Genomic DNA, 27,069 nt, shown 5'->3' with positions numbered 1-27,069 from the left:
TGAAACATTGATTGAAATGTCTTTTTGGGTGCAGGCCTTACGTAACAACAGTAAATAACATATAAATAAAATATGGGAATCATGATTCTCATGTTCTTGAGTTTTCAGTCATCCTGTAAGCTATTGATGTCTGTTGGTACTATCTTCATGCAATGCATTCTCTTGATAGCATTTATAGTCAGTTCAATGTGATTTATTTTGTTTATTGGGGATTTAATATTTGATTAACATTCTTGTTTCATCTACATGTTAACATCGTGTTTTCCAAGCTGATTAAAAACTGTAAACATTTCTACCTGTTATTTTGAAATGTAAACAAGGATTGAAATGCTCGTTCAAACTCACTGGGTAAATTTTAGTCTTTCATAACCAAATAAAATATTGTACCATGTTCAGAGCCAAGTAACATTTTTTGAAGGAGAAATCGTTCCCCTTTAACTGTTGGCTTTACTTAAAAATCAGTGTAAATATGTATATACACCCATACCCGATGGTACTATAAGAAAACTCTCAATTGAAATTCTGTTCAAATCAAAAAGAGTTTATACAGTGGTGGAGTTTAATCAGGGTTGCCAAAAGTTCTGGAAATTAGGGGAATCACGGAATTTCAAATGTGTCCAGAAAATCAGGGAAATGTCGTGGGGGGTGGGGATCGGGGGGGGGGGGGGGTTAACTGGAAAATCAGATTTTTGGGTCAGCAGATGAAATCGTTTGTTTATGAAGATACCACACATCATCGCTGGCTGGTGGCACTGAGTAGCTGCTGGGTGTTGTGCACCCGTCCCTACTCCATCCTTCCAGCTGCTTCTGTCCTCTCCGCAGCTCCCCCCCCTCCCCCCCTTAGTTTGCAGTTAGTGCTGCACACACTGCTTGCCGCCAGCTGAGCAGCTGCCGACAGAATGCATGAGGAGTTGTTTGTTTGGATCTCAGAATCTTTGCACAAGCTTTCTGTTGCACAAATTGAACACCATGATCTCAGTTCAACAACATGTAGTGGTGACTCGTTGCTATGATAATGAATAGTTGGTCACACACGACTGGATTTCTGCGACAGGCCAGAAGAGTGGGCCTGTTCCGTGGGTTCCTGTGATGGATCGGGCCTGCAACTTCTTGATAAGCAAGAATTTTTGGAGAGCAAGCTAAACAGACGTGAGATGAAAATCAGTCACATTTGGAGAGACTTATTGGATGACAATACCACATGTCAACAATCAACCAAGACACCAAGTCATTGGTAGCCAGATGTCAAGTATATGACGGCATGAAATTGACTTGCAAAAGAGAATGATTTTGGATTATCACAATGCTTGCAATTGGTATGGCAAGGTTTTAAAGCAGAATCATTGTGAAGAAGATGAAGAAACGTAAAGAGGTAGATGGAAGAGGTCCATCAACTGGCAAGTTAATAAACTGAAAGCCAAAAATTCGTGGATACTGGCTGATAGAGCTGCTGAGATGAGTGGAATTGATGACAAGATTGCTTCTCTCACAGAGGAGTTTTGACTGGTTTTTGTTGATTGATTTGAATTGCATGTTTGACTTATTATTGATTTATAAAACAGTGAATATTACACTGAAGTGCCAAAGAAACTGGTATAGGCATGCATATTCAAATACAGAGATATGTAAACAGGCAGAATACGGTGCTGTGGTTGGCAATGCCTATATAAAACAACAAGTATCTGGTGCAAGTGTTGGTTTGATTACTGCTGCTAAAATGGCAGGTTATCAAGATTTAAGTGAGTTTGAATGTGGTCTTATAGTTGCCTCAGGAGCAGTGGGACACAGCATCTCCAAGTTAGCGAAGAAGTGGGTATTTTCCCACACGACAGTTTCAAAAGTGTACTGTGACTATCAGGAATCTGGTAATGCATCAAATCTATGACATTGCTGCAGCTTTAAAAAGATCCTGCAAGAGTGAGGAGTGAGGCCAACGGCGACTGAAGAGATTTGTTCCTCAATACAGAAGTGGAACCCTTCCACAAATTGCTACAGATTTCAATGATGGGCCACCAAAAAATGTCAGCGTGTGTACTGTCATCGATATGTGCTTTTGCAGCTGAAGGCCCGCTTGTGTACCCTTGATGACTGGATGACACAAAGCTTTGTGCCTTGCCTGGCCTGTCAACACCGACATTGGACTTTCATGACTGGAAACATGTTGTCTGGTCAGATGAATCTCGTTTCAAATTGTATCGAATGGATGGACGTGCACAGGTGTGGAGACAATCTCATGAATCGATGGACCCTGCATGTCAGCAGGGGACTGTTCAAGTTGGTGGAGGCTCTGTAATGTGTGGGGCATGTGCTGCAGTTGGAGTGATATGGGACCCCTGATATGTCCACATATGACTCTTGACAGGTGACATGTGCATAATTGTCCTGTCTGATAATTTGCATCCATTCATGTCAATTGTGCATTCCAACAGACTTGAGAAATTCCAGCAGGACAATGTGACACTGCACACATCCACAATTGCTACTGAGTGGCTCCAGGAACACTTTTTCGAGTTTAAACACTTCTGCTGCCACCAGACTCCGCAGACATGAACATTATTGAGCATGCAATTCTTCAGGCTTTCCCAGAGATCTAATGACATCTTGGGTTGTCGGGAGTTCTGCTGGACATCAGCATCGTACTTGCATGATATTTTGGTAGCGTAGCTCATTACCTTCATCAGGTGCAACCTGAGACTACTCCTTGAATGGACCTGCTCCAGTATTTATGCCTGTGGCCTTCCCCCTCCACTAGGCACTCTGTCTGCGGTCTGCTCCCGCTCCCTTCTACTATTTGTGGAGTGCTGCAGCTGTCCCCGTTGCTTCTTCAGCAATTCCAGAGCAGGATCCCAGGCTCTACTTAGCTGGTACCCCGTATCATGGTTCATGAGATTATTGGTCACTTTTATCTCTATTGATTCCCTATATGGTGCTCTGCCAGATATCAGTGTCGTACTTGCAAGATATTTTGGTAGTGTAGCTCGTTACCTTCATCATATGTGACCTGAGAGTACTCGAGTGGACCTGATCCACTATTTATGCCTGTGGCTTCCCCCTTCACCAGGCGCTCTCACTGTGGTCCGCACCCGATCACTGCGATCTTCTGGAGCACTGGCGTTCCCTTTTCCATGCGTTGCAGTCCTGGGTGTTCTCTTTGCGGGCCGCATGTGCCAGACACACTCCTGGGTTTTCCATCTTCGGTCTGCGGCATTTGGAATGCCGTCTGTGATACAAGGCATTCTCCCTGTGGTTCTCTCCTGCTCGCTGTAATCTGCTGGAGCGTTGCCATTTTGGGTCCGCTGTGGTTCTAGATGTTCACTCTGTGGTCTACGACCGTCAGACCCGACCCTGGGTGCCCCATCTTTGGTCTGGTGCACCTGGAACTCTGTATAGGGATCATTCTCCATGTCCACGCCTTCAGGTCTTCTATTTGTGGAGTGCTGCAGCTGTCCTCATTGCTTCTTCAGCAATTCCAGAGCAGGATCCCAGGTTCTACTTAGCTGGTACCCTGTATCATGGTTCATGAGATTATCGGTCACTTTTATCTCTATTGACCCCCTTATAACACTGTCCCAAACTCTGGGTGTCTGTGCTAGAAACTTGGTTTCTTCATAATTCATGGCATGACCTACTTCTAGACAGTGTTCAGCAATGGCTGATTTTGTTGCCTGTCTTAATTGGGTGTGCCTCTGATGTTCCTTACACTTGATATCTACCGTTCTTGTCATGTGGCCAATGTAGGACATGCCACATTGGCAAGGTATATTATCAATCCCTGGTTTCCGTAAACCCAGATCGTCCTTAACATTTCCCACCAGCCCCCGATCTTGCTGGATGGACTACTCCTTGAGTGGACCTGGTCCAGTATTTATGCCTGTGGCCTTCCTCCTTCACCAGGAGCAGTCTTAGGTCTGCCCATGATTCAGGTAATGAACTACGCTACCGAAATATTGTGCAATTGGCAGCCTCCTTAACATAGGTGGACTGGGGCTGGATAGGCCAGGCCTCCTGGTCTTTGTTGGAGTGTGCCAGAAGGAATGCCTCATCTTGCCAATCTGCGAAGTTTGACCGCATGACTATGGAGGAGACTCATACTGTGACGAATCTAAGTGGCACATAGTTTGATGATATAACCGTAAACGTATTCAGCAAGGGTCTCAACTTCACAACGACCCCCAGAAATGTGCCCATTTCAGGTTTTGTCAGTGCAGTAGAGCAAGTTGCAGCCACACTTCCACCCAATGTGGCAGAGGAAGTCCACCGAGAGACTTACACATCTGAAGAGAGGCTTGCACTGAGGAAGCTGCGGCAAAACAACGGTATTGTAGTACTGCCAGCAGACAAAGGGAACTCTACAGTCATTTTACAGCGGGTGGATTATGATGAGAAAGTATGTCAACTTCTGGAGGACCCAGCATATAGAACTTTGAGTGGGACCCCACTGACAAGGTGGACACAAAGACCAGGGCTCTCCTTAAGGAGACAGGGATGCCTGACACGTTCATCAGACAACTTCGGGCAAAAGCACCAGTGCCACCTAGACTGTATGGTCTGCCCAAAATACTCTAGGAGGGCGTGCCTCTACGCCCTATTCTCAGTAATATTGGGGCAGCTATGTATGCAACAGCCAAGTATTGGAAAAATCTGCTGTCTCCATATGTGGGGAAAGGTGTTCACCACATCCGGAACTCAGCAGACTTCCTGCAACGCCTCAAGCAACTACGCATCACAGATTCAGACATCATAGTTAGTTTTGATGTGGTATCACTGTTCACCAGGGTCCCGCTGAGAGACTCACTGGAACTTATTGCAGAAAAATCTGACGGTGCCCTGCTGGACCCTGCAGAAAAATCTGACGGTGCTCTGCTGGACCTGATCAGGCATACACTGACATCCACATATTTCCTGTACAGGAACCAATATTAAGAGCAAACTGAAAGTGTAGCTGTGGGTAGCACACTGTCTCCTGTGGTTGCCAACACGTTCATGGAGAGATTTGAGGAGAGGGCATTAAGAGACAGCCAGATGTAAACCCACATGCTTCTTCAGGTTTGTGATCTGGCCTCATGGGAAAGAGAGGCTCAATGAGTTTCTGGAACATCTTAACTCGTGCCACCCGAATATCAAGTTCACCATAAAACAGGAGAAGAATGGCCAGCTGCCGTTTCTGGATGTACTAGTAAAAAAGAAAGCAGATGGATCAATTGGCCACAGAGTGCATCGAAAACCCACACACACTGATTTATATCTGCAGGCCAGCAGCTGTCACCACCCTGCACAGAAGAACGGTGTTCTTAAGACATTGGTCCACAGAACACGTGCGCTGTCAGACCAAGAAAGTCTACTGACAGAAGTAGAGCATCTCAAAACAGTGTTCTGCAAAAATGGATATACACTGAAACAAATTGAGACAGCACTTCAACCAGCCACTACACCACAAGTTTCAGGAGCAGATCAAGATGAAGCAAAGAAGGTCACGTATTTTGCTCTATGCTGGCTCTATTTATGCCAGAATTAGTAGGATCCTCCGTAAACGCTATATTGTGTATGTTTTCTGTCCATCCAACAAGATCGGGGGACTGGTGGTAAATGTTAAGGACGACCTGGGTTTACGGAAACCAGGGATTTATAATATACCTTGCCAATGTGGCATGTCCTACATTGGCCAGATGACAAGAACAGTAGATATCAAGTGTAAGGAACATCAGAGGCACACCCGATTAAGACAGGCAACAAAATCAGCCATTGCTGGACACTGTCTAGAAGTAGGTCATGCCATGAATTATGAAGAAAACATGTTTCTAGCACAGACACCCAGATTTTGGGACAGTGTTATAAAGGAGTCAATAGAGACAAAAGTGACTGATAATCTCATGAACCACGACACAAATGGAAGAACTGAAGGCATGGACATGGAGGACGATCCCCATACAGAGTTCCAGGCGCACCAGACCGAAGATGGAATGCCCAGGGTTGACTTTGATGGGCGCAGACCGCAGAGGGAACATATAGAACCGCAACGGACCAAAAATGGAATGGCAATGCTCCAGCAGATCACGGTGAGCGGGAGAGGACCACAGGGGGAATGCCTGGTACCACAGACAGGATTCCAAACGCACCAGACCGAAGATGGAACACCCAGGAGCATGTTTGGTGGGCGTGGACCGTAAAGAGAACACCCAGGTCTGCAGCGGACAGAAAAGAGAATGGCAATGCTCCAGAAGATCGCAGCAAGCAGGAGCGGGTGTGTTGAAGGGTGGAAGCCACAGGCATAGATACTGGACCGGGTCCACTCGAGGAGTAGTCTCAGGTCGCACCTGATGAAGGTAACAAGCTACACTACCGAAATATCGTGCAAGTACGACGCTGGTATCCGGCAGAACACCCTACAACCCAAGATGTCACTACTGAGCACATTTGGGATGCCTTGCAATATGCTGTTGCACAACTCACCTCTTTGTTACCCTTCAGATAATAAATCATGTGAATGAGACAATAACTTGCTGTTCATTTAAAATTACAGTTAAAAACATATTCAGACATACAGCAGTCCTTACATTTTTTTTGTCATCTCGCCCTGAAAATCAGGGCATTGTTAGGGAATTTCACTTTGGAAATTTGGAAGCTTTTTCATTTAATTAAAAATGTGGGATTGATAATTCAGACTTTCCAGTTCTACGGAAAGTGTACTGAAAATGAAACGTGCACAGTAATGAACATCGTTGTGGAATTGGTTTTAACAATGCTATCCAAGTGGAATTAATAGAGTGAAAATATCCAAAGTGAACAAACTTCCTCATTTAATGTCACAAGCAGTGGAGATTATTCTTAAGCAGCATTTAGTTTCTGCACAACATCGTGAATGTGAAACTTTTAAAACAGCTTCTCATTTGTCATAACTTATAAGAAGCTTTTCATTCATCATCAGTTGTAACTTCTACAAGAGTACTGCATGCATTGTGTTTGGCTGCTATTGAAGGTCAATCTGTTTTCCGTAAGGCTCATGCTGTTATTGTCTACTATCCTATTTTATAAACCATTTCCATTGTATTCCATGTCTTTCACAGTGTAACTTGTGACATCCAAAAACAGAGTTAAAAAAATCACTTTCCTTTTTAGTGGCAGATCACTGTATACAGACTGATCAGCCATAACATGATAGCCACCTATCTAATAGCTGGTATGCCCATCTTTGGCACAGATAACAGTGGCAACCGTGGTGGCATGGAAGCAGAGAGGCCTCGGTAGGTCACCTGCACACACAGGTAAATTGTGAGAAGAGGGCCCATGGGCTTTGGTGGCATGTTCAGTCGGGCTCAAACCTAGTGAGTTGGGGGCCCAGCACATCAAATGGAACTCGCCACTGTGTTCTTTGAACCACTCCATCTCACTTCTGGCCTTGTTCAGATGGTTCAAATGGCTCTGAGCACTATGAGACTTAACGTCTGAGGTCACGAATCCCCTAGAACTTACAACTACTTAAACCTAACTAACCTAAGGACATCACACACATCCATGCCCAAGGCAGGATTCGAACCTGCGACCACAGCGGTTGCGCGGTTCCAGACCTAAGCACCTAGAACCGCTCGGCCACTCCAGCCGGCTCCTGGCCTTGTGACATGGCGCATTATCCTGTTGAAAAATGCCACTGCCATCGAAAAACATGCTTGACATGAAGACTGTATGTAGTCTGCAACCATGGTATGGTACTCCTTGGCTGTCACAGTGCCTTGCAAGAGCTCCACTGGACTCGTGGATGCCCATGTGACTGTTCTCTAACGCATACTGGAGCTACCGCCAGCTTATCTGCGTTATGCAGTACAAGTGTCAAGGAGCTATTCTCCTGGAAGATGATGGATTTGCACCCTTCCATAGGCATGATGAAAAAGGTGTCAGGATTCATCAGACCACACAATGCTCTGGCACTACACCAAAATCCTGTGCCGGTGATCACATGCACATTTCAGTCATAGTTGCCGATGTCGTAGTGTTAACAGTGGCACACGCGTGGGTCATTGGCTGTGGAAGCCCGTCATTAGCAGTGTTTGGTGCACTGTGTATTCAGACACAATTGTACTCTGCCCGGCTTTGATTTTAGTTCTGCCACAGTTCTCTGCCTGTCCTGTTTTAGCAGTCTGCTCGGCCTAAGATGTCTGTCATCTGTAATGAGGGGTGGCCACCCAACCTCACGGTGTCTGAATGTGGTTTCACCTTGGTTTTGTGATGTGTCGAAGGCACTCACCACAACACTCATCGAACACCCAAAAAGCTATGCAGTTTCCAGAATGCTCATGCCAAGCCTCTAGGCCATCACAATCTACCCTCAGTCAAATTCACGTAGGTCCCCATTCACCAATCAGGCAGCATGCTCACTGATACTGCATGCACTGTGCATGTGTCTGACTAGCAGTCATTCCTCACTGCTGTCACCTGGACAGGTTTATGTCAACAGTAGGTCGGTGGTCTTAATGTTCTGGGTGTTCATTGTATTAAGAAAAGAAAGTGAGGTACCACAACTTCTAATTATACACGGTTATAAGAGTCGAGTGACATGAAAGGGAAGCAGTGGTTGGGAAGGGAGTGAGACAGGGTTGTAGCCTCTCCCCGATGTTGTTCAATCTGTATATTGAGCAAGCAGTAAAGGAAACAAAAGAAAAATTCACAGTAGGTATTTAAATCCATGGAGAAGAAATAAAAACCTTAAGGTTCGCCGATGACATTGTAATTCTGTCAGAGACTGCAAAGGACTTGGAAGAGCAGTTGAACAGAATGGATAGTGTCTTGAAAGGAGGGTATAAGATGAACATAAACTAAAAGCAAAATGAGGATAATGGAATGGAGTCGGATTAAGTCGGGTGATGCTGAGGGCATTAGATTAGGAAATGAGACACTTAAAGTAGTAAAGGAGTTTTGCTATTTGGGGAGCAAAATAAATAATGATGGTCGAAGTAGAGAGGATATAAAATGTAGACTGGCAATGGAAAGGAAAGCATTTATGAAGAAGAGAAATTTGTTAACATGGAATATTGATTTAAGTGTCAGGAAGTCGTTTCTGAAAGTATTTGTATGGAGTGTAGCCATGTATGGAAGTGAAACATTCACGATAAATAGTTTGGACAAGAAGAGAATAGAAGCTTTCGAAATGTGGTGCTATAGAAGAATGCTGAAGATTAGATTGCTAGATCACATAACTAATGAGGAGGTATTGAATAGAATTGGGGAGAAGAGGAGTTTGTGGCACAACTTGACTAGAAGAAGGGATCAGTTGGTAGGACATGTTCTGAGGCATCAAAGGATCACCAGTTTAGTAGTGGAGGGCAGTGTGGAGGCTATAAATCGTAGAGGGAGAACAAGAGATGAATACACTAAGCAGATTCAGAAGGATGTAGGTTGCAGTAGGTACTGGGAGATGAAGAAGCTTGCACAGGATAGAGTAGCATGGAGAGCTGCATCAAATCAGTCTCAGGACTGAAGACCACAACAACAACAACACGGTTCCATCAGACCAGATCTGTTTGTTGACACAGAAGTATAATCTTCTGTTTCCTGATTTCCAAATATGACGTGAACCATTGTTCTGTTTTCTCCCAGTTCTGTGGTATCCCAGTTTATGCCAAAAGGGTATGGTCCACACAATTAATTGATTATAATGAATCAAAGATGAGCACTATTGTACTGAGTTTACAGTTAAACCCTGCAAATGTCTCACCCACAAAAGAATAAATTGCATTTTCTATTGATGCTCCTTCCTTGAAGCCAAACTGTAAATTTATCAAAAAATTATGTGCACGGAGATGTGCTACTATTCTCTTCTACATTGCCTTTCATAAACCTTCAAAAATATTGATAACAACTATATTGGTATGTAATTGTACACATTTTCTCTTTCTCCCTTTTTATATAGTCATGTTACTGATGGCAGTTATAATCTGTCTGGAAAGTGACCTCTCCTGAAAGACTCACAGCATAACTCACTGACTACAGAACTCATTTATAGTGCACTTATGTACTTAAGTCTACTTGGTATTTCACAGTACTCACATAAATCAATCTTTAAAAGATTGGGAATTCTTACAACAGCTTCACAGTACATTTACTCACTAATGAAATTTGTTCCCAACAACATGGACCGGTTTAAAAACAACAGTGACATTTGTGATAATAATACCAGAAAAAAAGAAAGGCTTTTACTATCCTTTACTCAACCTATCTTTGGCACAGAAAGGGATTAAATATATTGCTATATAAATTTTTGACAAATTACCAGATGAAATAAAATGTCTGACAGACAGCAGTAAAAGCTTCAAAAATTAATTGAATCATATCTCCTTGACAACTCTTTCTACACCATAGATGAATACTTGAATAGGAATAAATAAATCCTTAGATATAGTATATGCATGTTGCGCCATTTAAGGGAATGGGATAAGTAATAGAAATATTAAAAAATCTTGTTTCATATGTGCAGTTCTTGTGCACTTGACATGAACCACATCATAACGGCTACTATATCGTGCGATTGTGCTCCCTGCCGCTGTTGGATAAGCAGCTGCAGCAGCAAGTCGTATAACCCTAGCTTACTTATTTGTTAGATAGTTTAATTAATTTCTTTGCGTGTTTTTGGGTACTTGCATTGTTTAATTCATATATTTCGGGCGTATTATAGTATTTGAGGGTTGTAGCATCGCGCCTTAGTACCGGAATAGTGTAAATTCGCGTAGTCGTCTGTCTTCTGTTTTTGTTTTGAACAGCCAGTGTCGGTTGGTCACAGCCATTGTGCTCCCTGCCGCCGTTGGATAAGAAGCTGCAGCAGCAAGTCGTATAACCCTAGCTTACTTATTTGTTAGATAGTTTAATTAATTTCTTTGCTTGTTTTTGGGTACTTGCATTGTTTAATTCATATATTTCGGGCGTATTATAGTATTTGACAGTGGTAGCATCGCGCTTTAGTGTTTACTTGGTAGATTCTTATTTAAATTGCATGTGAGTTTCGTATAGGAGGTGCAATTTACAGTTTTAGTTACTGTAATCGTAAATTCAGCAGATTGTAGCGCAGTCGTTAGGCATTTGTACAGGTTAGTTGATACATTCTTTGCGTGTTTCGCTTGTGTTATCTAGGCACGGACTCGTGTTTCAGTAACTGTTGTTCAACATCGATTAGAATGGACAGGGACTGCGATTGCTGTGTTCGGATGAGGGCTGACTTGGCATCCCTTCGCTCACAGCTGCAATCGGCGCTGACTTCAGTCGCGCAGCTTGAGGCTGTTGCCATTGGGCACCACTGTGGGGAGCCGGACTTGGGTATCACGGGGATGTCAACCTCGTCCCGTCTGTCCCCAGATCGGTCTGCTGCTGTGGTTGCCCCGGTTGCTGCCGGCAGTGGGGCTGAGCCCTCGCCTGTGGTTGATTGGGAGGTCGTTCCAAGGCGTGGCAGGCAGTGAAAGGCATCCCTGGAGGCTGATCAGAAAGCCTCCCCGGTGCGTCTGACAAACCGGTTTCAGGCACTGTCTCTGGCTGAGCCAGATGCAGCTGCCTGCCCTGTTTCAGAGGATCATTCTCAGCCTTCAAGGTCCGGGCAATCGCAGAGGGTGGGCTTACTGTTAGTTGGGAGCTTCAATGTTAGGCGCGTAATGGGGCCCCTTAGGGATACGGCGGCTAAGGAGGGGAAGAAATCCAATGTGCACTCCGTGTGCATTCCGAGAGGAGTCATTCCTGATGTGGAAAGGGTCCTTCCGGATGCCATGAAGAGCACAGGGTGCAGATAGCTGCAGGTGGTGGCACATGTCGGCACTAATGACGTGTGTCGCTTTGGATCTGAGGAAATTCTCTCTGGATTCCAGCGGCTATCTGATTTGGTGAAGGCTGCCGGTCTTGCTTACGAGATGAAGCCAGAGCTCACCATCTGCAGCATCGTTGACAGAACCGACTGCGGACCTTTGGTGCAGAGCCGGGTGGAGGGTCTGAATCAGAGGCTCAGACGGTTTTGTGACCGTGTTGGCTGCAGATTCCTTGACTTGCACCATAGGGTGGTGGGGTTTCGGGTTCCGCTGAATAGGTCAGGAGTTCACTACACTCAGCTGGCGGCTACACGGGTAGCGGAGGCTGTGTGGCGTGGACTGGGCGGTTTTTTAGGTTAGAAGGCCTCGGGAAAGTACGGGGTGGGCTGCAATGTCAAAGGGTGCATGGCAATTACAGGACGTGCATGGATCAAGGAACAGTCGGAATTATAGTTGTAAATTGTTGTAGTTGCGCTGGAAAAGTCCCTGAGCTTCAAGCGCTAATAGAAAGAACAGAAGCTGATATCGTTATAGGTACAGAAAGCTGGCTAAAGCTTGAAATAAGTTCTGCAGAAATTTTTACGAAGTCTCAGACGGTGTTCAGGAAAGATAGATTAAGCAGAATTGGTGGTAGAGTGTTTGTGTATGTCAGTAGTGGTTTATCTTGTAGTGAAGTCGAAGTAGATACTCCGTGCGAATTGGTATGGGTGGAGGTTATACTTAACAGCCGAATTAAGTTAATAATTGGCTCCTTCTACCGACCCCCAGACTCCGATGATACAGTTGCGGAACAGTTCAGAGAAAGTTTGAGTCTTGTAACAAATAAATACCCCACTCATACGGTTATAGTTGGTGGGGACTTCAACCTACCCTCGGTATGTTGGCAAAAATACTTGTTCAAAACCGGTGGTAGGCAGAAAACGTCTTCCGAGATTGTCCTAAATGCTTTCTCCGAAAATTATTTCGAGCAGTTAGTGCACGAACCCACGCGAATTGTAAATGGTTGCGAAAACACACTTGACCTCTTAGCCACAAACAATCCAGAGCTGATAGAGAGCATCATGACTGATACAGGGATTAGTGATCACAAGGTCATTGTAGCTAGGCTCAATACCATTTCTTCCAAATCCATCAGAAACAAACGCAAAATAATTTTATTTAAAAAACCGGATAAAGTGTCACTAGAAGCCTTCCTAAAAGACAATTTCCATTCCTTCCGAACTGACTATGCGAATGTAGACGAGATGTGGCTCAAATTCAAAGATATAGTAGCAACAGCAGTTGAGATATTCATACCTCATAAATTGGTAAGAGATGGAACGGATCCCCCGTGGTACACAAAAAAGGTCCGAACGCTGTTGCAGAGGCAACGGAAAAAGCATGCAAAGTTCAGAAGAACGCGAAATCCCGAAGATGGGCTAAAACTTACAGACACGCGAAATTTGGCACGTACTTCGATGCGAGATGCCTTTAATAGATTCCACAACGAAACATTGTCTCGTAATTTGGTAGAAAATCCGAAGAAATTCTGGTCGTATGTAAAGTACACAAGCGGCAAGACGCAGTCAATACCTTCGCTGCGCAGTGCCGATGGTACTGTTATCGATGACTGTTCCGCTAAAGCGGAGTTATTGAACGCAGTTTTACGAAATTCCTTCACCAGGGAAGACGAATGGAATATTCCAGAATTTGAAACACGAACATCTGATAGCATGAGTTTCTTAGAAGTAGATACCTTAGGGGTTGCGAAGCAACTCAAATCGCTTGATACGGGCAAGTTTTCAGGTCCAGATTGTATACCGATTAGGTTCCTTTCAGATTACGCTGATACTATAGCTCCCTACTTAGAACTCATATACAACCGCTCGCTCACCGATAGATCTGTACCTACAGATTGGAAAATTGCGCAGGTTGCACCAGTGTTCAAGAAGGGTAGTAGGAGTAATCCATTTAACTACAGACCTATATCATTGACGTCGGTCTGCATCACCTCTAAGGGAACGATCTATTGACACGTAATCAGCATGGCTTCAGAAAACATCGCTCTTGTGCAACGCAGCTAGCTCTCTATTTGCACAAAGTAATGGGCGCTATCGACAGGGGATCTCAAGTTGATTCCGTATTTCTAGATTTCCGGAAAGCTTTTGACACCGTTCCTCACAAGCGACTTCTACTCAAGCTGCGGAGCTATGGGGTATCATCTCAGTTGTGCGACTGGATTCGTGATTTCCTGTGAGGAAGGTCGCAGTTCATAGTAATAGACGGCAAATCATCGAGTAAAACTGAAGTGATATCAGGTGTTCCCCAGGGAAGCGTCCTGGGACCTCTGCTGTTCCTGGTCTATATAAATGACCTGGGTGACAATCTGAGCAGTTCTCTTAGATTGTTCGCAGATGATGCTGTAATTTACCGTCTAATAAGGTCATCCGAAGACCAGTATCAGTTGCAAAGTGATTTAGAAAAGATTGCTGTATGGTGTGTCAGGTGGCAGTTGACGCTAAATAACGAAAAGTGTGAGATGATCCACATGAGTTCCAAAAGAAGTCCATTGGAATTCGATTACTCGATAAATAGTACAATTCTCAAGGCTGTCAATTCAACTAAGTACCTGGGTGTTAAAATTACGAACAACTTCAGTTGGAAGGACCACATAGATAATATTGTCGGGAAGGCGAGCCAAAGGTTGCGTTTCATCGCAGGACACTTAGAAGATGCAACAAGTCCACTAAAGAGACAGCTTACACTACACTAGTTCGTCCTCTGTTAGAATATTGCTGCGCGGTGTGGGATCCTTACCAGGTGGGATTGACGGAGGACATTGAAAGGGTGCAAAAAAGGGCAGCTCGTTTTGTATTATCACGTTATAGGGGAGAGAGTGTGGCAGATATGATACACGAGTTGGGATGGAAGTCATTACAGCATAGACGTTTTTCGTCGCGGCGAGACCTTTTTACGAAATTTCAGTCACCAACTTTCTCTTCCGAATGCGAAAATATTTTGTTGAGCCTAACCTACACAGGTAGGAATGATCATCAAAATAAAATAAGAGAAATCAGAGCTCGAACAGAAAGGTTTAGCTGTTCGTTTTTCCCGCTCGCTGATTGGGAGTGGAATAGTAGAGAGATAGTATGATTGTGGTTCGATGAACCCTCTGCCAAGCACTTAAATGTGAATTGCAGAGTAGTCATGTAGATGTAGATGTAGATTGATCAATGGAACATGCAACCAACTAACTAACTAGTCTTTGGTGGTTTAATAATTGATATAATTTGCTTCTCAGTGTTTTGATGTAGCTGCAAGTGAACACAATTGTCTCAGAATGACAACTTTAAAAAGTACTGCATTCTTGCCTACACTGATTAAATTTTGATTTAACTGCTGCCAAAATGAACAAAAGCAAATGCAGTTGAATAGTCCTAATAGTAATGGGTATGCTGAATTTTGGAAACTAAAATAACATTTACAATTGCAGTAAACTTTAGATGATATTATATGTCATGTCATCAGTGAAGTCTTTCACGAGTGTTGCATATCAAACAGGTAAGTTACTCCAGAAAGACTTCACAGAAAATATTCAGAAAAATATAGTAGGAAAAAATTACTTAGAATCTGCTGTAAATAGGCAAGGTCATTTGTTAAAATATCTCATCAGATTCGTTGGAAAGAAGCATTACTTTTTATTTGATTATAGGTTACATTGGACAGAATATCTACCAATGACATGCCCATATCAGAGCCAGCACAGAGGGCAGTCCCCATCGACCGAAATTCTGCACGATTTGGAGATACATGGACTCCTTTTGGACACCCACCTCTACTGTGGCATGACTGGTCCCAGTACAGCTCTAGTCTACAAGTAAGTGCTTCACGGGCTTTTGTTCTGTGGCTGTTTTTCAGGATCATTTATTCTAAAAGACAGAACAATGATATATGTAGTTTTGAGATCCAAGCAAACATAGTGAAATAACCATCTCTATGCCTCTTAGGTTGGGCCCTATCTTTTTTCTTTGTCGAGTAGTATCAGACGTCTGTGCTGTATCATACTTCTTATTTATTTTTTACTTTTGTTTATTTATTCATCCATTGACAGTAAATGTTGTATGAATGTTATACAAATGTACACGTAAATTTTATGTGAAATCATTACAAGGAAAGTGGAACATACAAATCAATTTAAAAACAATATGCACAACATAATACGTAGTGACACACACACACACACACACACACACACACACACACACACACACACACACTTCTGTTCCTCCTCTCAAGAGGCCAGACGAACGTATGGTTCCTGAGGCATGGCGTATCAGATTTTTTCTCAATAATTACTTCTCATCACAACTTCCCCAGCAACACCCTAACAAGTTTTTCAGACTGTTTCTGACTATCCTGTGTATCAAGAAAAGCAGTGGACCCAAAATGGAACCATATGGCATCCACTATTTTACATTCAGAACAACTCCTCATTTATTGATACTGGAGGACAACTTTCTGCTTCCCACTTTTATGAAGTGTCAATAGAAATGAAAATATTTTATGATAAATTGGCGATTAAAAATTGTTGCATGGAAGGGTGTCGCAGTTGCTGATGGTGGACAAGTGGGTGCAGCTTTTCAACCCTGTGTTTGGAACAACTCAAGCCAAGATTGGAGGAACTTTTGTGCTGATTTGTTACTGTTGACGGTACATGAACCATTAATATCTTGGAATCCAAATGACACTAAAAACAATGAGTTTCTTATGGTGGAACTGTATTCAAAAAGATGGGGACAACCCCACTGACTGGAATAGTCATGGGAAAAAATTTTCTGACTTACAAGGAGCATCAGATCATTAGAATTCTTAGAAAAAGAAAAATAACCACTTGGACAGTAATACAGTGAGATGTTGGAGAAGGAACTATGAAAATATGCCTCCATTATACAATGGATGGTATCAAATCATATTGTGTGCTTGTGGAATTTCATCTTAATTCTGAAGCTGGATTCATGATTTCTTGCTATGTAGGTCACAGTTCATAATTCGTGGTAATTGATGGAAAGTCATCGAGCAAAAACAAAACTGCTATCTGGTGTTCCCCAAGGAGTTGTTACAGGTTCTCTGTCAGTTTTGATCATGTTGAGCACCACTGCTGATGATTTATGTTAATGGTTAATAGGAACCACATCAGCATTATTATTATACAATTATTGTGTAACAACAGGTTTCATTTATTGAATATCTCCAGGTTGCTGATTTGTGTTAAAGTCATGACAGAAGCTGTCAGGTTGTTGTAGGTAAACTGTAAGTAGCATGTCATGTCTGCATCCTGTAATTCTGCCAGGCAGTCGGCTGAATGCACACAGCAAACACAGTAAACTGTACTGGCCATACCATGTCTGCTCACCAAACTTCTGCCAAGCGGTTGGCAGAATGTTTATGATCCATGTTTTTGGATTTGATCCTCAACATTACTTATGAAAACCGGACTATTTATGTCATGACTTTCGCCCAATTCAGCACCCTGAAGATGTTCAGTGAACAAAACTAATCATAACACAGTAAATGTGTAGTAATACAGCTGAGGTGGTTTTTATTAGTATTTAACATGTGGTGTTTCTAATCTATGTAAGTGATTTAGGAGATAATCTGAGCACCTGTCTTAGATTGTTTGCAGATTATGCTGTCATTTATCACCTTTAAAAGTGATGTGTAGAGCAAACCCAATTGCAAAATAATTTAGGCAAGATATCTGTATGGTGTGAAAAGTGGTAATTAACTCTAAACAGTGAAAAGAATGAGGGTATCCACATGAGTGCTAAAATGAATCCATTAAATTTTGGTTACATGACAATCACACAGATTTAAAGATTGTTGATTCAAATAAACACTTACAGATTACATCTACATCTACATGGATACTCTTTAAAGCAATTATGAATAATGTACACTGTAATAGTCACATAGATAATGTTGTGGCGAAAGCAAACCAAAGCCTGTGTTTTATTGGCAGAATAGTTAGAAGATGCAACAGGCCTGCTAAAGAGTGCCTACACTACACTTGTCCGCCCATTTCTGTTTGAGTACTGCTGCACAGTATGGGATCCACAGCAGATAAAATTGAAGGAGGACATTGAAAAAGTTCAGTGAAGGGTAGCTATTTCGTATTATCAAAAAATAAGGGAATGTGTCAGGGATACAAGTCCGGCCGGATGGCAATCATTAAAACGATTGTGTTTTCATTGTGTCGATGTCTTTGCACAAAATTTCAATCACCAACTTGCTCCTCTATATGAAAAAAATATTTTCTTTGTGCCCAACTAGACAGGGAGAAATGATCATTCTAATAGAAAAAGAGAAATCTGAGCTCTCACAGAAAGATTTAAGCGTTTGTATTTCCTGCACGCTGTTTGAGAGCCTTACAGTAGAGAAATAGCTTAAAATTGGTTTGATGAACCTCCTAGCAGGCACTAAATATTGAACTGCAGACTAGATATGAACATGTGTATGAAGAATGTAGTGTTTCACCACCGCAACATGTTGACACATCCACTGGAAATTCTCATCTTAAAACTCCACCGAACTGCCTTAATGAGTTGCTGTGGCACTCTCCTTGTCCACTCAACCTGGTCCATGAAATTTTTTGTTCTTCCCAGAGATGAAGAAATGACTTAAAAGTTAAAAAAATAAAAGTCCTGATCACTGTCAACAAAACAGTGTTTTCTGAGGAGATTAAAAATGCCTGGAACAATGGTGAATTGTTAAACTCTAAATGGGGTATGTTGTGGTCTTCAGTCCAAAGACTATTTTGAAGCAGGACTTCATGCTAGTCTGTTCTATGCAAGCCTTTTCTTCTCTCCATAACCAGTGAACCTACATCTTCTTGAATCAACTTACTATAGTCAAACCTTGGTCTCCTAAAGTTTAAGCCCCCAACAATTTTGTTCATAACTGAATTGACCTTTCTGTGATGTCTCAGGATGTATCATATCAAATGATCCCTTCTTCTAGCCGTATTGTACCATAACACTCATTTCTCCCACATACGATTTAATACCTCTTTACATTCATTGTTTGACGGAATATGCGTTAACAAGCATATAATTCGTTTTTGAAGGGAAAAATGCAATGCTTATAAAATCAGCCTCACATTAATTGCATTGATGCAGTTAGAGTATACCTTACAGCTAATAAATTTTTGTGCATGTCATCTTGCAATATGTTTCTTAACCACTGAATGTATGCTCTTTAACTTGTGTACTGACTTGCAGCCTTCAGATTTTGCAATGCCTGAAGTGGCCCCTGGAATAATTGTGGAGCCACAACAACCACTTTGCAACAGGGAACAGAACAGTTCTTCTCTGCATACATCCACTGATGGCCTTCAGCTACAAGAAGGTAACAACAATGTGAATACAGCATTCTATCCTCCGAGTAGGAGGAGCGTGTCAACACCATTGGGGCACTACAGCAGTGGTGCTGAGCTACACCCAAACAAGAATATTGCCTGTGTAAATGTTGAAGGACAGTACTACTCTTAAACAATCTACACATTTTCCCATTACATGTGGGAAACTTGGGTTGTATTAGGTTGATGTCCTCATTGCTTATAAATTGCACTTAGTACTGGTGCAATAAAATGTGATATGCTGAACTTGATTTGTGAAGTTCTTGCTGTCTGTGAAGAAAATAATATCCAGTGCATTGTCACACACTTATGCTACTTTATAAGTGCAGTCAATAGTTGCTTGTCGTTGTTGACTTAACATTTTGGTATGTTTTTCGCTAACAAAACAACAACTTTCATGTTTATTTATTTTTCCAAGATGTAGATATTAAATTGTATGAACCCAATAAAAAATTTAATTTATAAACGCTTTCTGAAATCAGGTATTCTTATTAAACTATGTAAATCCTTGGTTCACCATTTGAAAGTAGTGAACAAAAAGTTGTTGGGTTGATGGCTAGCAGACATGTCACCAAAAGAGAAAATACCTGCTGATGGAGATGTTTATACAATAAAATAATACAACTTTTCAGTTTCTTTCGTCTTCTAAAAACTTGTGATACTCAAAACTGAAGATGTCTTGTTTTAATTTATGAAAGCAAACAATTTTAGGCATTTGAACTTTGGTGATAACAGCTTTGAGCATAGCTGATATTCTTGACATAGCTTTTGAAGAGAATGTGCTGCTGTAGACAGCTGCCTCTGCTCTAGGGTACTGACTTGTAGTTACATTATGAGGTTGTTTTTATTCTGTTTAACTAGCGTAAAGCAGGGTGACTTTTAACATTTTAAATTCATTTTTGTAAATTAAACAGAAACTTCTGAAAATATTGACAACTTTTTGGGAAGCTGCAGGAGGTGTTGCTGAATATGATAAAGCATATTATACATTTTTATCTCCCATGCTTAGTTTATTTTTTTAAAATTTTTCACTTTTCAATTTCACCCCATGGGTCGGGGTCAATTCGAACATGGAAACATTTGCCTATTCTGTGGGAGTCATGTCAATTACTGTTAAATGACACCCCTATCATGTGAAACAGCATGATATTTTGTATGTAAATATAGTTTTGAAAGTAACTTATTTAGAAGAATTTGAGTATTTTTTATGAGTTTTCTTTAATTACCTGAAACTATTCGTATGATTATGACTTAATTTTGCTAATAATGGAAATTGGTGCTGAACTAGTTTGAAATAAGAAAATTATTTACAATTAGATCTTTTCAAAACAGTCTGTAAGACTTTAATAAAAGGAATGAAAAAAAAAGTTATCGCATTTTAAAGAATAGCAACTGTAAGCACTCTACAGGGAAAGAAATTGCCACGAAAGAGTGTCCACTCTAGCAGATGTCACAGACATCAAAATCCTACAAATGTCATCTTTCTCAAAATCTGACACATTGGGAACATTAGGCCACACGAAAAAACTCCATCTGATTCCATCTTGGAATTCCACTTCTTCAGAAGTGTAACTTCATCATCAGTGATAACATGTCCAATACCATTTTACAGTTTTCTTTGCAGGAAACTTCATTAAAATATGTTTTCCATGGAGCTGATGTGTCAAAGTATAGGGAAGGCACTGTTCAAAGTCACCTCTTGAAACACAGACCTTTACATTTTATTTTTTTATGTCACCAAAGGATAAATTTAACATTTTATGCTTTCTGTAAATGTTCATTCAAGTGTTAACCTTGCCCATAAAAACTCATTTCAAATTCTAAACTCAAAAATGCTTCTAATAATAGGCAAATGTTTTTGTAATTTTGAAGGAACTTACATTTCCATAAAAATTATTTATTTTCTGGCGTTGATATACAATGTCATTTCATATTGACTGTCATATCATCTGAAAGTATTGATTTTTGGCGATATTTAACAACTCTGTCCTTAGTTCCATATATACACTAGAGTGCAGAATTTATTTTAAAAAGACGCTAAATTGCTGTTCAAAGTCTCCTGACCGTTCAGTCACCCACTTTATGGTACTATCGTAGCATGAGTGGCAACAAGGGTAAAATTTTTAATGTAATTCTTCATTGACAATTAACTAAGTTATTGTTTTCACAAACATCTGTTTTTTATTATTTATTTATTTTTTTTTATTTTACAAGCAGCCATTGTAACTTAACACACTATCAACTGACATTAGGACCATTGCAGTTATGTTTGTTTTCCATTTTGTGTATCGAAACATCCCATTTCCCCTTTTGAAAAATTGAGTCAGCATCTGTCCTTATTGAGAGAGATGTTAAAACTCAAAAAGAGGATAAGGTGTTACACTGACAACCACTGAAGCAAGATTTTAAGAATAGAAAGGAACAAAAATGTTACTGTGTGAAATAACAGACATTTTATTGTTATTATTATTATTTACTTGTGTTACATTTTTACTGAATCCCCACTCTGTGTTATCTAAATAATCCTTCACTTTATAGAACATGCTGCTTAACAGATACTTCTAAATGCCCTTTTAAATAAATTCATTTTTGGTAATCTCTTTAATCTCCTTGAGCTGCATATTGTACAGTTTTATTCCCTGGTAGAGAATACTGTTTTGAGTTTTTATTCTCTCTTGGTGAGTGTGAGTACAGCTTATATCTTGTCCCATGGTCATGGACAGAGCTGTTTGTACAGAAATTTTGAAGGTTATTTTTGATGTGCATAATTGAATGGTAAATGTAATCACACTGTGTGGTTAAAATCTTCAGTGTTTTGAACAAATCTTTATGATGAGCTCAGTTACTACTTTTTGATGGGTCATTCCTTGTCAATTTCAACCAATTTGAGAAAATGTTCCAGCTGATAGTATCAGATTTGGCTGAAATTTAGCACACCAATGATACCAAGTGTGGAACACTCGTGTACAAAATTTTAAGTTCCCCTGCCAATTAGTTCCAGAATTATGGCTTGCGAAAGAAGGTGGCGTGACCCAGAAATTGTAACCCGCATCTGGCAATCTATCTTCAGACCGAACTTCAGGTCTTACCGTATTTACTCGAATCTAAGCCGCACTGGAATGTAAGCCGCACCCGAAAAATGAGAACGAAATAAAAGGAAAAAAAAAAAAAATTTCCCGAATCTAAGCCGCACGTGAAATTTGAGACTCGAAATTCGAGGGGAGAGAAAAGTTTTATGCCGCACCTCCATATGGAAACAGAGTTGGTCCATTGTAATACGAGACACAATTTAGGTCGAATGAATGACGATACAGCTACAGTAGTTTGGTTTGAGTCGTAAGCTTAGCACTTAAGCTTTACCAGGTAGCCATTGCTATACATCAGGTGATCCATCCGTATTTATACGGGTACCCTTCCTTTTTCACGTGCTTCGTCTGGTTTGAACCGATAGCTTATTTTGCTTTGACCTGATAAGTGCCATTCTCTTTGTTATAGGTGTTTGCGTCATTCTAAGCTGAAAGTGCATTACTGTACTGTGTCGTGCATTGTTTGTCGCGTTCTGATAGTGTATGTTTACGGCCTGCCGCCGCTCATGGCATGGCTTGCTTTTGTGTGCGCTGCCGCCGCTTACAATAAAATAAAAGAGAGGAATTGTCTCTAACCGAAACAACGGCAAGAGACTGCTATTTGTTGTTACTTACACTGCTGCTTTCATTGATAATGATCAACAAGAACCAAATAATAGACAGCATATGATAGAATTTGTTCCGAACGAGACTTTAGTGAAAATTTTTCTCCATTTGAAAATCTTTGCAGACACCTCTTTAGTACATTACATTCTGCACAGATGTTAGTCATCTTAGATTCGTGCTTCATTTATGACTGCATCACTATTCAGCATAAGAATAATACGAATATAAACATGACATAATATGTATATTCTTCCACGTTTGCTGTTGTCTCACTCTAGTTTCGTAGTTTTTTACGCAGACAGGATTTAAATGAAATAGCAGCAAACACGAAAGAATACGCGGCATAATGTTTACATTCTTTTACCTTTCCTTTTAATTTATTTACTGACGGATAGGTTTTGGCGCCAGTATTTATCTTTGTGCCTGCAAAGCATGCCTGTGTAGTGCTACAAGCTACATATACTAGACGGCAGAAGTTAGTTGTGGCGGCACCTACCAACATTTTCCAGAACTTCTGCATACTTTGCACTCAATTCTAAGCTGCACGTGGTTTTTTGGATTACAAAAACCGGAAAAAAATTGCAGCTTAGATTCGAGTAAATACGGTAATAACTTTGGAACTATTCCGCGCAGTCCAGCGAAATTTTTATAACCCAGTAACATCCACTTAGACAACATACTCTATGAATCAAAAACACCAACAACATATTTCTGAGGGAAAACAAAAAATTCCAAAATTTGATTTAAAAAAATGTAATACGTTAAAAGGTACATATTATATGTGCCCTGTATGCCAAATATAATTAACTCAAAAAGGATATAATTTTTTTGTGGTCAGCTTAATGTGGCCTAAACACACACAGAACTCATCTTGCCCATATCAGTCACACAAACAGAGGTTCATGCACACGAAAATACAAAAATTTGAAAAATTTGGATTTCCGAAGCGTGGTAGCACAAAAGGGACAAGTGATATCCAACCGAAATTTGAAACACTGCATAAGTAGATCATAATATATGTGTCAAAATTTCAACTTGTTATTGCAAGGCATTTGTGTACAATAAAAGTTGACAGAGATGCATTTGGTTATGTTTCTTTTAACATGGTTTAGCAAGTAATAGTGATGATGCAGACAGCTTGTTTCAGATAAAGGTGCAATTGTTGGGAACCATTAGGCAACAAAAATTTAAACAATGGTAGTTTTCAGGGACAGAATGAGTCATTGTTAGGCAGGAACAACAAAGGAAACAAGGAAAAATTACAGGTTACTCATGTTTTTAAGATTCTATTTCAGACTGGTCAGTTCTGTTGTGGAAAGTCAGTATGGAGGCAGAAGAGTGTACTGGTGGTGCTTTTGTTCAAACAAGTTGCAGTATTGGTAGAGCACAAGCATCTTAATGTCATAAAACAACATATGGAACAAAATGTGGCATTCGCTTTGTTCTGTATGATCTGGATGAATCGGACCAAGATTTGTTGCTATGGAGATCCGGAATACACCCTGTGGGCACAAGAAGTACAGTTCCAGGATCTTTAGTTTTTATTATCATCATATAAAAGTGTTTCTCGATAAGTATTCTTTCCTACAAAGGAGTTGTTTTGATCCATTTTGGATTCATAAGAAGACAATGAAGTGAAGTGTTTCTCGATAAGTATTCTTTCCTACAAAGGAGTTGTTTTGATCCATTTTGGATTCATAAGAAGACAATGAAGTGAAGTGTAGCTTTAGAGAAACTGATATAAAATCAGTATTGAAAGTGAATCAATGCATCGGACTTTACATGAAACCAGGACAAAAGTTATGTTACATGTGTGTTATACTCCTAAAAAATAAAGAATATTCTGATAATTTACATGACAGTGATGAAGAGTATCAGCCACCTACAACTACAGCAGATGAGCAATTAAATACTTCAGTGACTGCTCTTTAGGGATGGATGAGAGTATTGTGTCGATTGGGTGGACGGCAGAATACCGCTGTGGGATGGGTGGGAAGGATAGTGGGCAGGACATTCTCATTCCAGAGCATGACGAAAATTAGTCGAAATCCTGGTGGAGAATGTAATTCAGTTTGAAACGTCCCCTTAGAAAAATTGTACAAGACTGTGCTTAAACAGACCTACAATATTTTTGGCGCAACGCAATCTGACTTTCAGAAATCCTTACAAAAGAATGGCCCTGACTAACATTAACCTATACATTCCAAAAATCACTTACCTCACAAAACTCTTCGTTACTCAAGCTACTGCAATACAGCGAGCGCCACTACAGCCAGCTAAATAAAAGATTCAAACTACGGAAGGCACTAACTACTGATAGGCACAGTTAGCAAATGAAAGATTTTAATAGAGAACAAGCAATGTATTTACCTTTATAGTCATAATATATATATCAGTTCATGACATCCAGTCTTACAAATTACAAAACTCCGCCATCTCTCTCCCCACGTCCACCACTGCTGGCGGCTCACCTCCAAGTGCGCAACGCTACGCGCTGTTAGCATCCAGCTGCCGCTGCCCGACACTACAATGGCAGACAACAATGCAAACTAGCCACAGACTGCGCACAGCACAGCCAGTGATTTTTCATACAGAGCGCTATGTGGCGTTACCAATAAGAAAACCTAAACAGCCTACTTACATAGCCCCCATGCTCCCCACAAAAAATTTTTACAAATTGTTTTGGGCAGTGGCCAATAATGATTTGATAAAATTTTTCATAATTACTATAACAAAGATATCAAATGCACACACTTATTGATACAATGTTGGTCAAAAGCTAAAATTTTCTCACAGTCCATATAGACAGTCCTGATCATTCATTACAGTAAAATAGTAATGTTTTTCTCAAAGACTGAGCAATAAAAGAAAATGCACACGGAAGTAGTGGATTTCCATGCAGTCTTGAAGAAGTAGTATTGTCCTTCCAACGGAAAGACAGTGCTGACTCTTGACATGCAGACACGTAATGGGCCACAACAGAGTCAGTCGACGTTGAAGACTATCGGTAGGTAGGTCATCACAGAGCAGACCCACTGTAGTCCTGGTAGAGATTACTGTATTGGTGGGCCACCAGAGGTGCAGACCCATTGCAGTCCTTGTAGAAATAATGGTATCGGTGGGTCGTCAAAGGTGTAGACCCACTGTAGTCCTTGTAGAGATGGCCAGCAGCCATCTGTTTGACTGTGCAGGTGCACAATCACCCTCGAAGAGTCTTGCGGAGAATATAGCAAGTCCATAAACCACCACTTGTCCAGTCACAAAGAATTTGTTTGAAATGTCCTTAGAACCAGCAATGCTGTTATCCAGTCCCTTGCTGAATTATTAACACACGTGCAAACACTATTAGTCCCTACTTCTCACATGTTGTCCATATACTATAACCAACAGAAACGTGTAAAGTGAAATGTAATTTACAAGTGATGGACTGGTGTCAATTACAATTTTATAACATGAGAATACAATTACAAAGGTACAAAATACATCTTTAAAGAACATAACAATACAGATAACATTTGCAGTAGTACAGGCTTTACAAAAGAATCGAAATAGCAAATACATCAGTGTTACAAAAATTACGACATAAGTACATACATAAAAGATAAGAATAACTTTTGAAACATCAACTTCACACAGGAGCATTAAAACAAAACACAGTAAATAATGTCTGAACATATTTACAAAGAAAATAATATAGTATTTGAAAAATTCTACAACATAAATCTTATTAGCTAAACACATAAAGACAGGAAAAAGACAAATACACAAGGGTACATAAACACATAGTGGGATAACACAAAGAAAGGACAGGGTATGTCTTACTGCAGTATTTTGCAAACAAAACTTTCTTTACTTCTCGGAGATCTCCCTTCATTCTCCATTATTTCCAAAAATCATATCGAAGCCTGCTTTCTGTATTATGCTCACATCCTCTTTCAAAAATAGGTTTTCTCCACTATACACTACTTTTTTGGCCAAACCATTTTCTTATAGCTTCTCAATGCATTTCTTCCAATTCATCATAGTTATTTTCTTATATAGTCTACCCCCTCTTAAGCTAACTTAAAATCTACTGAGCTCAGATGCTAAACTAAGGGACGAGGCAATGCAGCAGCACAAAACAAATTAAAACAAGCAGCAATGACCCAAAAAAATGCAGATTTGCAAAGCAAGCAGCAGTAAATGTAATAACTTATATCTAAACATGACA

General features: G+C 40.7%; 1 protein-coding gene across 3 annotated transcripts in view; it reads left to right on the top strand.

Moving 5' to 3' along the window:
* Positions 1 to 19,822, top strand: part of LOC126293407 (uncharacterized) — a 139,406-nt gene extending 119,584 nt beyond the window's left edge. For 2 of the 3 annotated variants that reach the window (XM_049986621.1, XM_049986623.1), the window contains 2 exons: positions 15,466 to 15,630; positions 19,031 to 19,643. In XM_049986621.1, coding sequence (XP_049842578.1) covers positions 15,466 to 15,630; positions 19,031 to 19,300 — 435 coding nt within the window. In that variant the 3' untranslated portion in view covers positions 19,301 to 19,643. Of the gene's footprint in view, positions 1 to 15,465; positions 15,631 to 19,030 lie in introns of all 3 variants that reach the window. The other variant, XM_049986622.1, reaches the window with a different exon arrangement.
* The last annotated feature ends 7,247 nt before the right edge of the window (positions 19,823 to 27,069 follow it).

The sequence above is a fragment of the Schistocerca gregaria genome, chromosome 10 (genome assembly GCF_023897955.1).
Source record: "Schistocerca gregaria isolate iqSchGreg1 chromosome 10, iqSchGreg1.2, whole genome shotgun sequence".
NCBI lineage: Eukaryota > Metazoa > Arthropoda > Insecta > Orthoptera > Acrididae > Schistocerca > Schistocerca gregaria.
Note: the sequence above shows the minus strand (reverse complement) of the source record. Positions and strands in the feature narration are given on the sequence as shown.